The following is a 14,469-nucleotide window of genomic DNA, read 5'->3' as shown; positions in this document are numbered from 1 at the left end:
GGACCTACAGTACACTGATAGATCCAGGGAAGGGGTATCCTCAGTGCATTAAATACAGGACCTACAGTACACTGATAGATCCAGGGAAGGGGTATCTCCAATGCATTAAAGACAGGACCTACAGTACACTGATAGATCCAGGGAAGGGGTATCTCCAATGCATTAGAGAGAGGACCTACAGTACACACACATATGCACTACCTAAACACCAGAAACAAACACACACATATGTAGATTCAGTCAAACACGGGGCACAGGGGAGAAAATGTTCTCTTTGCAAGAACTGTGCCCTCTAATTCCTGCAATTAGTCCCCCGGAATCCCTGAGAGCAGCACCTGGGACACGAGGCGCTGGTTCTCGCTCAGCCAGGTCTCCCTCATGGCTGCCTTGCGATCGAATCTCCGTGCCAGTTGTTCCAGTTTCTCTTGTCTGATGAGCTCATTTCGCAGTGCCAGTTCTCTTTCATGTTCAGCTTTTTCCAGTCTTTCCCAGGCCTGGAGACGTGGGGAAAAAACACGCGTCTTCTAAACACACATTCTTCTAAGTTATGATAAATCCCAGCTCTTTTGCATGGAACCAGGACTGAAGTCACCACAGGCAACTTTCACCAAACTGGTTCATTAAGTTATAAGCCAATAAATCCAGTTTGCTCTGGCTACAGAACACCTTGTTTGCTCATATAAGCACATGACTTCAATCTGTTCTCAATTTAGTCAGTCGTTTTCTGAGCGAGGGCTGTAAGAGTTGTTTATCTCAGATGCATTTTCTCTGGTTCTTTCTTTGCCTGAGCAAACCACTGGCTTGAATGCGTAAGAAAGCATTTGTTTAAAAAAAATAAAATCTCCTGAGCACTACTGCCAAACAAGCAGATTCTATCTTCCTCCTTTAGGAAATGGGAATTAGAGATTTATGGCCTCTCACCTCTAAAATCAACATACAATTGTTGTTCTTTATTACATCCACTTTGGAAAAAAAAAAAACCAGCTGCAGAATTCTGTTATTTTTGGTGCTTACGAGTCCTTTTTTCCCCCAAAGCCAGATGTTATTCACACGCACGACAGAGATATTACAGAAATCAGAACTCTTAGAAGCATGTGGGAAGTCAGCTAATCACCTTTCAGATCTTCTTACAGAGACAGCAAAAATACCCTCAATTAAACACAAACTAAATCTTCTAAATCCGAACAGATGTGAAACTGCCTGAAACACAAGTATTTTGGGTGTTCCTCCTGCAACCAGGAGAGCTGTGCAGGCTGCTGCTCCCTGGATGAGGCCACAGAAGACAACAAAACCCCGAGTCCCCCAGGAGAGGCTGGCTCTGGTTACCTTGTTAATGTCAGAGATGAGTTTGCCCTCCCTTGGCATGTACACTTTCTGATTGTTGGCTCTCATTTTGCTTTGGATGGTAAAAAGCAGCACTTCCAGGTTTCCTTTTTCTGTAAATCTAAACAAAGTTTTGCAAGAGAATTGAGTTACAATCAAGCTTTCGTTGCTACTAAACTGTAATCATAGAAACACAGAGTCACAGAATGCTTTGGGTGGGAAGAGACCTTAAAGCCCATCCAGTGCCACCCCCTGCCATGGGCAGGGACACCTTCCACTAGCCCAGGTTGCTCCAAGCCCTGTCCAACCTGGTCCTGGACACTCCCAGGGATCCAGGGACAGCCACAGCTTCTCTGGGCAACCTGTGCCAGGGCCTCCCCACCCTCACAGAGAAGCACTTCTATAATATACTGAATACAGTCAACTATAATAAACTGTAATAAAGAGCTTCTTTAAAATGTTGACATGATGAGTGGAGCATTCAGATAAACACCTCCATCTTCTGTGGAAGCTGGAAGGAATGGAAATAGCCCACACTTCCCCTGAAGCCACTTGGGTCAGACAGCAAAAGCAACCCCACAGAAGTCAGTTGACTGAGTGTTTGGATTTAAACCCCCTTGGGGGACAGAAAACTGCATTTTATTTATTCTAGTACATGCCTTGTCCTAGTTCACTCCATCAGTACAAGAAATGGAAGTTTTATTTAAAGCCCACTGCAGTCACTAAACTCTTCCCACTGTTTTCCCTGACTTGTACGCCTGGGAAATAAACAAACTCCATAAGCACTAGGGAATACTCTGCAATTTTAGAAGACGTCTGGATACTCTGTCATGTTTTGGGTTGTGATTATTATCCATTAGAACTTATATTAGACAAAAATAAATAGATCTGATATCATGATGCTAAAAGAAGCTTTCTCAAAATAAGTTGCAGTTTTGTTTGTATCAGTTTTAGTAAGCAGGACTGTTTTACAAAGCCAGACACGCTTCCCCTTGATTTTGGATAAGCAGTGGGGATCTTTTAATAGCACTGTATTGGTATCACACACTGCTATTAAAAGCACGAGTGGTGATATTACTGCACTGCCACACTGTGCTATTACCACTCATGTGATAAGACAGGCATCTGAGGGCAGGGACAGCTTCCAGGACTCCCAGCTCCTGCAGGAGACACACTTTTCTCATGGCTGTTGTCAGTGCCTGCACACTGAGCAGCACAAAGCCAACAGGCCCCAAGTACCATCAGTAAGCACCAATCAGAAAATAAACCCTTCAGCACCACGAGGGTGACTGGGGTGTGTTTGTTTGCAAAGAAACCCACGGCTGACTAAACCCGACAAGCGCAGAGCTCGGCCCAGGCCGGGCCCAGACTGACTTGGGCGGTTTCTCCACGGTGCGGTAGGTGTTGAAGGCCTGCAGCTGCTGCTGCACCCCCACCAGGGAGTTGGCGAACTTGCGGTTGTTGAGGATGATGATGGTCTGCTCGATCCACTCCAGCAGGTCGGAGGCCAGCGACTCGTACTTCTCGATCATCTTCTCCGTTTCGATGGCGTTGTCGAGCACCTGCAGGAGCACAACACCCCGTGAGTCCCCAGGGCAGTGAGTCCCCAGGGCAGCGCTCCTTGAGCACTCACATCCCACCAGCCACACCAAAAAGGCTGCTGGGAGACCCAGGCTCTGAATCAGAGCCCTGAGTGCCACGGGGCCAGCATCCCTGAGGAGTGGGAGCACTTTGCAGCAGTGAATTCCCGTGAGCCCACGGCAACAGCGGGGCAGAGCTTAAAAAGGGTTCATGGTCACTCTGCCAGCTGGAAGGGCAGGGGCAACATTGCCAAAGGGCACAGAGGGACTGCACGTGTTTGAAATGAGGGACTTCTCTGGGCTCCAGAAGGGACAGAGGACCCGGAAGGTGAGGAGCAGTTAATGAGAAAGGAAAAACAGCAATGATGCAAAATTAACAAGCAAAAATAAAACACCAGCCAAGTGTTTTCTAATGTGAGGCAGCTGGAAATTAACTACTCCTCACAGTCATGCGGGATTATTTAACACTCAGAACATGCTCAAAAGCAAAACTAAAAACTACCAGGGAGTGGACTCCTCAAAAACTAACATCCAAAAAACCTCAGCAATATTTTGCCTGCTTTGCAACAATGTATAATTTAAACTTGCAAACCTTGCCGATACGTTTTCCTTCAACAGCTAAAGCTTTCATCTTGGAGAAGTAGTGGTAATAGGTCACCACATAGGTGATGATTGACTTTTCATCAGGGTGATCAACACTGATATCTGCAAACCAAACAAGAGTTATGTCAGCGTGCTGAGGGTGCAGGGGTTACACCACCAGAGCTCACAGTGCACCAAGGAGGTGTTGGGCAGTCAGAGATGGGTCAGCGTCAGGTTTGTCTCCTCATCAGAAATAAACTGAGCAGCTTTGGACTGGTTCTGGACAGGACTGAATTCTGTCACTAAGTGCAGATTTATCCCTGTGGGTTAGTGTGGACTGGGGCTAAGGCACGGGGCCTTTGGGCCCTATGGTCAGAGTGTGCCACAGCTTAGGCACGGCCAAATTACTCCTCTGGTGCCTGTGTGAGTCGACAGAACTACTGTTAATTGAGAACTTCAGTGCTCTGTCAGCATTTGGAGACAGGAATTCAGACCTAATGGTTTGTCTGAACAGGCAAATCCGAGAGATACAGATGGAAAACAAAATATTTCCTCTCCTGCAGCCATTCTGAGGCCCTGGGAAACAGGCAAGAAGAAAGTCGCCCGAACACACGACCTGTGCCCTGTGGCAGGAAAGGTGCTTGTCCCAGCACTGAGCACACACTGCCATGAAAGCAGGGGCTGAGACTCCTCTGCTTCTCAGAGCAGATCAGAGGGATGCCCCTGATTGGAATGACTTTAGGGATACATGGCCAGGATTAAGGGTTCTTGTGCTCCTGCTGCTCAGTTTTCTGCAGGAGACACCCTGCATTCCCTCCCTCCCTCCCTGGTTGGATCACCAGGTGAGTCAGCAGCACCCAGCTGCTCTGGAGCACAAAAAGCTATCACAGAGATGTGCTCTGACAAGGAGGGGTGGGAGAAAAGAGCCCACAAAGAGCCCTGAAGTGCTGAAACTGCAGCAGTTCTTACCCTCGGGGTCCAGGAGCTTGGTAAGACCAAGGTGTTGCTCCGCAAGGTTAAAAGCATTCTGCAGATTGTAGTGTGCATTTGATTTCTTCAGCTTGTCAAAATCAATCAGATCAGGCCTAGACAGGATGGAAAATTCTTTAGATTTCCCAAAGCACAGTGCAGCCACCCTCAAATGAGCTAACTAACATGTCCAACCCCCAGAAACCCGGCCAAGCTTTCACGTGCCCCTCAGCCCTGTGCATTTGCAGGGCAGTGTGAAAGGAATGGAGCAATGCCCAGCACATGGCACGGCAGGACCCAGCCATGGGAAGGAACAGAGGAGAGCTAAACAGCAGGAAAGGTCACCCTGGAGAGGAAAGAACTAAGTTGTGGTCACGAGTGTCTCCTCCTGGCCATGGTAGCGTGAGAGCCGTCCGGATCACTCCGCCTCAGCTTGCCATGGGCACCATCCCCAGCCATGCCAGCACAGCACCACACCTGCCATCCTTGTGCAGGGATTCCCTTCCCCTCCAGGCTGCTCTGTGTGTGTGGTTTCCCCCTCCCACCCCAAACTCTAGGCAACCAGAGCTGGTCACGGGTTCCTCACTAAGGTACAAGAACCAAACCAAACCCAAATAATCACGGGTGTAATTTATTCTCCTGAAACCAAACACAACCTGTTTTGACTTGTGATGTGAGAAGCTGCTGCCCAGCTGAGCTCACCGTGACCACAAGGGTTGTAAAGCCCAAAGCAAGGCAAGTTGCTGTAGAACTCTCAGCAATTCCTCAGCTTCCTCCTCTTCAGGGATTTGAAGCTCAAGCTGAGAGGTGACTGCAAAGCCAGGGCAGACCCTCGCCCCACGTACCTGTGCTTGTGTATCAGTGCATTGAAAGCCATCCCGTCCCTCCAGCTCGTTGTGAAGTTGTGGATGTTGACGTTGGGGTACCTGGCAGAACAAAAACCAGGAGAGTGTGATCAGTACAACAGCCCCACTGCAGCAGGGGATACACAGCAAACATCACTGGGTTGCTGAGCTGGCTATTTTGCACGTCCCCAAAAATTTCAGGCTGCTCATGGATCACTTTCATGAGAGTTCTTGGAAGAAGAAGATGAAGTACCACTTGAATAATGCTGGAGTGTCCCATATCAACACAGGGACATCCAGGTTTCATGGAGGGAACACAGTGAATTCCTACAAATGGATATTTGAATTTTCAAGAAGGATACTGTCAGAGAAAGACACTCTGGAAATATTTCCATATATATGGAAAGAGGGGAAAGTTGGTGGCAAACATATGAAGCATCGTTATTTCTTCAGAATAGGGTGAAAAAGTCAGCATATTACTATATATACTCATGGATTATCAGATTTGTATGTTTATCTCTCAGCACTAATATCAGAAATTCAGAATTTCTAACTTAGAAACATCAATTCACTTCTCTTGGCTGAATCCACTTAAGGAGAGATATTTGTTTGCCCGTTTAAAATTATTTCAACGAAAACTCAAAATGCTGTAAGAGCTTTGGAAATAATCACTTAATCCACACTCACCCAGCTGTTTTCATCTGGCACCACAAAAGCAAAGCATCTTTAGCAGATTTCTTCTCTTTGTTGTCCTCAGTTTCCACACTGATATCCTGGATCTAAAATGAACACAGAAGTTTTCAATATTTCTCTGAGAGAACACACGAGATGAAAAGAACACTAAGAAACACCAAAGTTAATGTTATTAAATATTTATTAGTATGCTATTTATTATAAATTATATATTTAGCATATGGATTTATTATTCTTTCTGCAAAAGGACTTTCCAGCCTTTTTTAACCGTGGGCAAAGACCAATATGCTGGAAAACAAGAGATGTCAGCTTTTAGCTGGGACACTAAAGCAATTCCTTAATCCTACCAGTGCCAAGTCAGCCAGGGTATGGATAACCCCATGGAGGTGGGTCCAGGGAAGAGGCCTGTGACTGGAGTTTCATGTTCATTAAGGATTTGGAAATAAAGCCACGTGCCTTTGCACACAGGAAACTCCCACTGCACATCAGCAGCTCCACAAGGACTAATTTATCCCGAGGTACCCAAACACTTCCCACCCCATCCTGAGGGAGCAGCTGGGTGCACTCTGCTCCTTCCTGGAGTGTTCCTAACGAGGCTGGAAAGCACAGCCAGGTGTGTGTGTGTGTGTGCATGCACACAGCCTTACCTGGAACCTCAGGATAATGGTCCAAATAAGGCCCAGAGTCAGCCTGTGATTCCCATCCACAATATCATGAGATCCCATGTTTTCTAGGTGCACTCTTTGCTCTTTCAGGAACTGGAGGGCTTTATCCACGTTCTCCAGGCAGTGGATGCGCATCCTTCCTTTAGTTGGTTTAGGCTGGAAGGAAAAAGGAAGCATAAACACCATGTTCTGCACTTCCAGCCAGCAACACTGTTTGCATTTGTCCTTCAAATTCCAGGGACAAAACGGCTCCTTGCATCTTCCAGCCCCTTTGCACCAGGATGATGGCAGCACGAGACAAACCCATGGTGGAAAAGCCAACACATGGCACCAGTTTCATTTGCCTTTCAGAGGATTTTGCCCTCTTATTTCCTTTATCTTTCCTGTCTGGAAGAGAAATTATTCTGTTCACATCGTGCCACACCTGTTACATTTTCCCAAGTACAAGTTCTTCCACACTAAAAGAGAAGATTCTGCAAAGATAAAGATATAAACCAGCTGATGACTGGCAAATAGGGGGAATTGGTAATGAATGCTCTGAAATACAGATGCACCCTCTCCAAAAAGGCAGCTCAGGTTTGAACAATAAGCTACTCAATAAAACCCCTCAAGCAAGAAGTGGCATTGGGTTTTGTTTTGGTTTTTTTTGGTCAGTAAATAGGATAATAGTAAGAAAATAACAGAGATTTATTCCAAAAACTTTCTTTATAGGAAGAAAAAAGTAAAAATACTAATTAAAAAATCAGCTACACCAACATAACATGATTTCATGAAGGCCCAGTGCAACTGAAAAAAGCAGTGAATATATTAACAGCCTGCAGAAATCTGCTGCAAACCTGAATAAAATTAAAGGGACTTTGTTCTGCAGATGAGGATTACAGCTGAAGAGCCTGTTCAGTGCTTACTGAGATGTCACCAAAGGTACTCAGCCAAACAACTAATCAGCATAATTTCCTTGTTTTCTGCAGTGAAAGTAATTAACTGGCCATGGAAATAGCCCAGGCAAAATCCTCACCCCAGCCTGCACTGAAGGGAAGAGTTTGAGCCACAGCCATGGAACAGCCCCTAGAAACACAGCCCGTGCCCCAGGGATGGTGCAGAGGGAACACTTGCCACAGAGATGCCCTTTGGGACACACCAACCCTGAGGCCCTGTGGTGATTTGAGCTTCACCTCAGCCAGCCCTCCCGGGGCAGAGAGAGTCACCCACAGCTCCCAGCAAGGGCGGCAATTCCCAGGAGCTGCCACTGCTTTGTGGTACGAACCTCCCTGCAAAGAGGCCCCACTTGGATGTGCACCCTGTGCACACACCACCCACCCCCACACTGCCAGCACAGGGGCCAGCAGCAGGACTGAGGCAGCCGGAGATCCCCCCTCCTGCAGGGCCCATCCGGATCCAGCCTCTCACCACACCACCCATCACTCAGCAGTGGGATAAGCTGGACCCCAGCTCTGCCTGCACCTGGCAAAACGCAGGCAGGGAGGCTGTTGCAGGCGGCAGGGAGGGTGGAGGCCTGGCTGCACCCAGGGCTCACCCCAGCCCCGTGCCACACCCGGAGCCGGGAGCGGCTCGGCAGGCGGGCTCACCCTCACAAGGACGTGCCCAGCCCTCAGCAAGGACTGTGCCTGTGGCCAGTTCCCAGCAGCGGTGGCACACCTGAACCTGTCCCTGCCTTAACACGACCTTCCTCAGCTCCAGAGGCAGGAGCTGCACTGCCTCTAACGCTCACATCGCTGAGCAGAAAGAAAGCTGCTTGAGCAGCTCCCCCCCACCCCCGTGCCCTCAGGAGCTGCAGCACCGCGGTGGCAGAGCCAGGGCCATTCACAAGACATGTTTTATTTAGAGGAAGAGGCGTCTGAGTCTGGTTTGTGCAAGGTGTGGCTGTGCTTGCCACACTGCCCTGCACAGCCTCAGGATGAGACAGTGAGACATAACTTGCACAGTTACTGGGCTGCACAGCTCCACGTACTGAGCAGAGGGAAAGGAGGCACCTAAACCCAGTCTGCACACACACAGTACAGGAAAACTGGTTTTACATCAAACCCCTTCCCCTTTCCAAGGGAAAATGTGACAGAACTCACTACAGAGAATGTGCTTAAATGGTTTGACCTTTGAGCATCCAGGAATTGTAAGGAATTTACTAATCCTTTATTTAGTTATGGAAGAAACTGAGCTAAATGCTTAATCTTATGCTGAAAACAATTCCCAGCTTTATTTTTCTGTCTGGGAGAAGCTGGTGAACAGTGTGTGCAAACCAAATCACAGCTGTCCTTTCATGCAGGCTGGATTCTTCCCCACTGTGCTCAGAGAGACCATGGCATGCCATCAGCTTCTTCCCAAATACTGTGCTGCACAGAGGACCTTGTGTAATAAGGTCTGGGCTAAACACTAAGATTAGGAATCAAGCTTAGCAAAGTCAAGAAGATGCAGGTGTTGTCCTTACTGGATGCTCTCACTTTGAGTTTCCCCAACACACCCCCAAGGCTCTGGGTTTTCATCACTAAGAATCACAACAGCTTTTGAAAAATGCAGGGTTGAGGCTGGAGGTCTTAGAGAGAGCAAAGAGTAGCCCTGCTTTTCTGATCAGCATCCTAAATCCCAGAGTGCTCCACAGGAATATGATTCCAGCTCCAGAATCTGAATCTCAGTTTCAAAAGTGAGGAAGCAACTCCTGTTTGTTCCACAGCACCAGTTAACACACCATATTAAAATATTTATGGAGTCTAGTTTCTGCTTTCTTAGCATTTAACGTTTCTTGATTTTAAGCTTTCTGTGTTTTAGGCTTTCTGCCTTTAGATTTCTCTCGGTGGCCGTGGAGATGTCAGAACTTAAGCAATACCCACTAAAATAAATTCCAAAAGAGTGAGGAACATCAGCAAGTGGCTGCTGTGCCGATCCTCCTGGAATACTTGTGGTGTGTGTAATTGTCTCAAGGTTCAGTGCATTGCAGAGGAAGGTGTGGTGGAATGTCCTGTTCAAACAGAGCCTGCTGTCCTCCAGCCCCAGATAAGGACGCTGCAAAGGGAATTTGTGCTGGTGTGGCAGCTGCCAGTGTGACAGCAGCAAACCATGGTGCAAGTGCCCCCTCCCCACCCTGGTCTGCACTTCCCACAAGCTGGAGTGACAAATGCCAACGAATGGTGCCACCACAGTGCCAGGACTGCTCTGAGCTTCCTCTGTGCCACTGCCAGGCAGAGCCTGCAGGCAGGCAGGGACACCTCAGCAGAGCTGGCACAGCTGCTGCCCCAGCCCTCCCCTTGTGGGGCACGTTGGTCTGGGTTATCCCCGGAGCAAACACCTGCTGCCTGCAGGGAGCACGTCAAACCCAACACCTGGCAGAGAGAGAGGGCTTGGAGCACACTGCAGCTGGCAAACCCAGGGGTTACCTTCACCCACACAGGCACTTCTGTGCCCCCCAGAGCTGCCTGGCCCTCACAGATGCACTCAGAAAGCTCCTCTCTTGCCTCGCCACGCACACACTACACTGGCCATATGTTCAACTCATTAAGCAGAGTCTTAAGCCATGGAGCTCCACTAATAGGAGAGCTTGATGACAAGTGATTACACAGCTGCTGCCCCACGTAGCCCTGGGTCTTAGCTACAGACCCGTATTTCTTTGAAAAGATTGCAGTAAATTAGGCAGTTAAGAGCACGGCCATCATTTCAGGAACTGAGGGAAAAATGGATCCCCTGCTGTTCCCTGACACCCAGTCTGCACTCCAGGGCCTTTCTCACTCACCACTCCCCTGTGCTGGTACCAGGGGTGTCTGAGCACACACAAAGGAAGAGTTTCATGCAAGTATTTCAACTCATTTTAGATATCCCCCTAACCAAAGAGAGCCCGAGCCCTATCTCTGAGCACAATCCAGTGCTCTGTGCCTGTCAGACTGGGGAGCAGGGAACCTGCTGCTGGAAGCACTCAGCAGCTTACCAGCAAGGAATCTTTGAAGAAGACTGCCTTTGATTCCCACCAAAACCAATAGGAAGATATTTTAATGGTGTCTGGATCCAGCTGAAGCAACAGAGCTCTTTTTTCTCCTTTCAAGTGTAAAAAGCCATTTGCAGTGCTGAACCCTCAGTACTCGGTTTTGCTGCACTCGAGTGGAGCCAAGGACTCACCAAAAGCCCACCCCAAACCAAAACCCACAATGGACATGAACAGACACTCACAAGTCTCTCTCCTGAGAGAACTTCCAGCAGTTTGATGAGCATCCTTCCATCCCGAAGGTCAGTGTACAGGTCTGTAATCCGGCAGGACACACGTGCCAAGTGGGAGTTCACCCACTTGGTGAAGGTCTTCTTCTGAACTGCCTCACGTTCATCTGTGGGGGAAACACAACGTTACTCCCAATAAATCACAGCTCATGGAGCTACGTGAGGATGTGATGTTCAAACAACTCATATGAAATGAAAGGTGTGGCTTGTCTTCTTGGGAGAATCATTGGTGAAATTCAGACTTTCCACTGGAAATCCATCTTTCCTCACCTGCTGAGTTTCACCTGCTCTGCAATGTGCAAACAAACCCACAACGGATCCCCCAGATACCACAAGTCACTTTGGATTAAGGCAGGTACAAAAGAGAGCAGAGACCAAAGCTTCCCCCTGGTTTTTTCCTTCCTCATGACAATATTTATTTGCAGAGTCAACACTGGTAACTGTATTTACACAATGTCAAGATGAACTTTTCCATAACTGCATGCCTGACGGGGACTTGCATTAATTTAAAGCCATAGAAAAATGGATTCTTTCCACCTTCCCTTCCCAGTCTTTCACAACTGTTTATACAGGAAAACATTGGCTGAGAGCTCCCTCACTGCACAGGCTCGCTGCAGTCCACATTAATTCACAAACTCCTACCCAGCCATCTGCCAAGCCCAGAACTCTCAGACAGAAGCATTATACATCTCCGTGGTTAAATTCTTTTGCCAAGGGCTTTGGATGAAGCCCTTCCCTGTCAGCCAAAAGTCATTTCACTGAGCTGGGAACTACTACAGACCGCATTTGTCAAAACACAGGTGCTCAGCTCCGGAATCCACAGCTAGATGTATGAATGGAAGTGCTCTGCTTTCCCAAGCAGAGATGATTCCAAGCCTCCATCAGTCACTGGCATGTGCAGGAACAGGACATGGAGACAGGTGAATCCTAAACCACGATGCAACACGTCTCCAGCTCTGAAAGCTCCGAGTACATTGTTTGAAACAGAGAAAACACCCATGTCAGAGCAGATCTGACAGGGTTTGGTGGATGCTTTCCTTCCAGAGGAAGGATGTGCCCCCTTCCCAAAAGCACGGCATGGTGTGGGCATGATCTCAGCACAGCCATGAGGCTGAAGAGGATAGAAAGCTGAAAAACAAGTAAAAGAATAAAGACAAGAAGTCAGCTAATAAGTGGTGTAAGTGGGAGGAAGAGCAGACCTGCACTGGAGCTGCACAAACCCCACCCTGAGATTGCAGTTCCTCCCACTGATTTCTGAATTCGTCCTTGCTACCCATGGGTAGGGTGTGACCGAAGCTACTGCACTGAAACTGCCCCACTTCTGACAGCTTTTACCTCCCTATAAGGTGTGAAATGAAAATGGGGCTTGGCAAGCTGTAAAAGGTGGGGTTAGTGATAAAACAGTGCTTTCAGGGAACTGACAGTTTGCCCCCACTCCATGTGAGGCAGAGGATCCTTGTGATAGAGGAAGAGAACAGGAAATCAGCAGGAACTGCAGTGAGTGTCTACTAGCCTGAAATATGTATTTTATGAACTATTTACAAGTAAATATGGATCTGCATATCTGCTTGTCTAGTAATCCATGCCTTTACTTGAAGCACTTTTTTGAAATGAGTCACAGAAGAGAAACCTTGCAATAGCTGGTGCTTTTGAAAGAAATTTCTAACAGAAATTACCACATCTCCCTCCACCAGCTTGAACAAGCCCCAAAACAACTCAGCAAGTTTGTTTATTTAGTCACTGTAGCCTCTACACAGAAGCACAACATTCAGAGATCCCTGTGGTTACACTCACTCGAAAGAGAAATGCGGATGTACGGGACCTAAAAATAAAGCTGGATATAGAAAATATTATGTAAAACAAAAAAAGCTACCAAATACCATCATAAAGCCACCCATCACAAACATCTGTGGTCAAAAGTTATGGTTACAACAGACTTCCCAGTTTGGGATCATGGCAAAAGTAATGGGTGGGAAAAGAACTTCCATGTGGTTTTAGTACAAGAAGATGCCTAATTTTGAGCAGATGAAAGACACGATGTGGGAAATGCAGTCACACGCCAAGTGAGGCTGTGGAGCCTTTGGTGCAGTGGGATTAACTGACAGCAGCTTGGGAGCTTCTGCTGCTGAAAGCAAGGCCAGGAAGCCATGAGAGCAGAGGCTCCAGGCAGCCCTTCCAGGAGGGGGAAGGTGGGTTCCTCCTGGGGACGGGGTCGACACGACCCAGGCACTGCTTTCCCAAAAAGGCTTTCCCAACCACCACCAGTGGCCCTAAAGGAGGACAAGACAGTGCCTTCTTCAGGCAGTGGGGACTCAGAGAAAGCACCCTGAGAAAGCTCCACTGGCTCCTTGTCTTCTGTGTTGCCTCAGCATCCTTAAGCCCAGCGAATGACTGGGGGATGAGGGGAGGATGGGACAGAGCCTCCAGCCCCTCCCCACCCAGCTGGAGGCCCTCTGTGCCCCGGGAGCTGATGGTGGTGCCCTCACGTGTGTTTTCCTTGCTCTAGTTCAAGCAGTGGCCGCCTCTCCCCCTCTGCCTTCCCGTCTCCTCCCTCTTGCTCTCTGTGGTCCTGGTTTCCTGTTTTCGGGCGGGGCTGGTTTCTCTGGTCGCCCCTCCGCCCCCGCCCCGCTCACTCTCACTGTGCTGCTCTGGCTGTGCTGCTCTCACCTGCTCCCCACCCATCCTCAGGCACCGGCCTCCTCCCGCTCACCCACCACATCCAAACAGGGGGACAGTGTCTCCTGGGACAGCAGCTGTGCAGCTGCCAGCACCCACTGCTCGTGCTGAGCCTACAGCCGGCTCTTCACATGTGCTCGGGCAGCTTCAGTGCTGGAGCTATCACGATAGCTGGAGCTATCCATGGCTCCTCGTTTTCTTCCCATCTCCCCTCTGATTCCCAGCAAGAAGGGCCAAAAGCAGGGAGGTTGCCCTGGAGCAGCCTGCAGCCCGTGGGAAAGCCCTGCAGCACCGCACAGGAGCCAGGCCCCACATGCTCCCTGCCAGCAACTTATCTCAGAAAATGCCACCGCGGAGACACAGCAGCTCTTTCAGGCCCCTAATGGGGCGCTCACCCAGGAAGGCCAGGCTTTATCCCGCCCTTGGCACGGGCAGAGCACAGCTCTGATTCCCCACCGACTCTCTCAGCCACGGAAGCCCCCGGAGGGAGAAGGCCCAGCCCTTCTTACCCCCGCATCGCTTCCCTCAACGTGGGAAAGAGCAAACCAAGCCCGTTTGGAAGGTGGTGTGACTGGGGCTGGTCGTGTTCAAACCTCTCCTGATTATTTCTACATGGTGTTTCACAACGACAGCAGGTTTTTTGCAACGCTTTTACCAACCCTCTCTAACTGATAAAAGTGCATTTTTCTGCTCTGGGGTTTCGGGTTAAAACAAGCACAGAATTAAATTCCATGAATTTTGGTTGTGCGTTTCAGAGAAAGAAAGGTACACACAGAAAAGTGGTACTCAAAGCCCTGACAACTCAGCCAAGCACAGAACACAACTGTGACTCTCTTAATGTGCAAAACCCTCCACGCTAAGGGCCAAGTGCACCCATGAGTGGTGACACCGGGGATTTAACGTCAGCCACGGGCCCTGAGC

At 48.8% G+C, this 14,469-nt stretch overlaps 1 protein-coding gene across 6 annotated transcripts in view; it reads right to left on the bottom strand.

Annotated features, from left to right (window-relative positions):
• SPTBN1 (spectrin beta, non-erythrocytic 1) overlaps positions 1–14,469 on the bottom strand; it is a 114,416-nt gene that overhangs the window by 36,440 nt on the left and 63,507 nt on the right. For all 6 annotated transcript variants that reach the window (XM_027653859.1, XM_027653854.1, XM_027653855.1 and 3 more), the window contains 9 exons: positions 10,828–10,979; positions 6,640–6,813; positions 5,987–6,078; positions 5,300–5,380; positions 4,455–4,570; positions 3,496–3,608; positions 2,698–2,885; positions 1,327–1,444; positions 336–494 (listed from right to left, as the gene is read on the bottom strand). In XM_027653859.1, coding sequence (XP_027509660.1) covers positions 336–494; positions 1,327–1,444; positions 2,698–2,885; positions 3,496–3,608; positions 4,455–4,570; positions 5,300–5,380; positions 5,987–6,078; positions 6,640–6,813; positions 10,828–10,979 — 1,193 coding nt within the window. The remainder of the gene's footprint in view (positions 1–335; positions 495–1,326; positions 1,445–2,697; positions 2,886–3,495; positions 3,609–4,454; positions 4,571–5,299; positions 5,381–5,986; positions 6,079–6,639; positions 6,814–10,827; positions 10,980–14,469) is intronic.

This window comes from Corapipo altera, unplaced genomic scaffold (genome assembly GCF_003945725.1).
Source record: "Corapipo altera isolate COAL_440 unplaced genomic scaffold, ASM394572v1 70, whole genome shotgun sequence".
In the NCBI taxonomy this organism is placed as follows: Eukaryota; Metazoa; Chordata; class Aves; order Passeriformes; family Pipridae; genus Corapipo; species Corapipo altera.
This window is presented reverse-complemented; position numbering and strand designations above follow the sequence as displayed.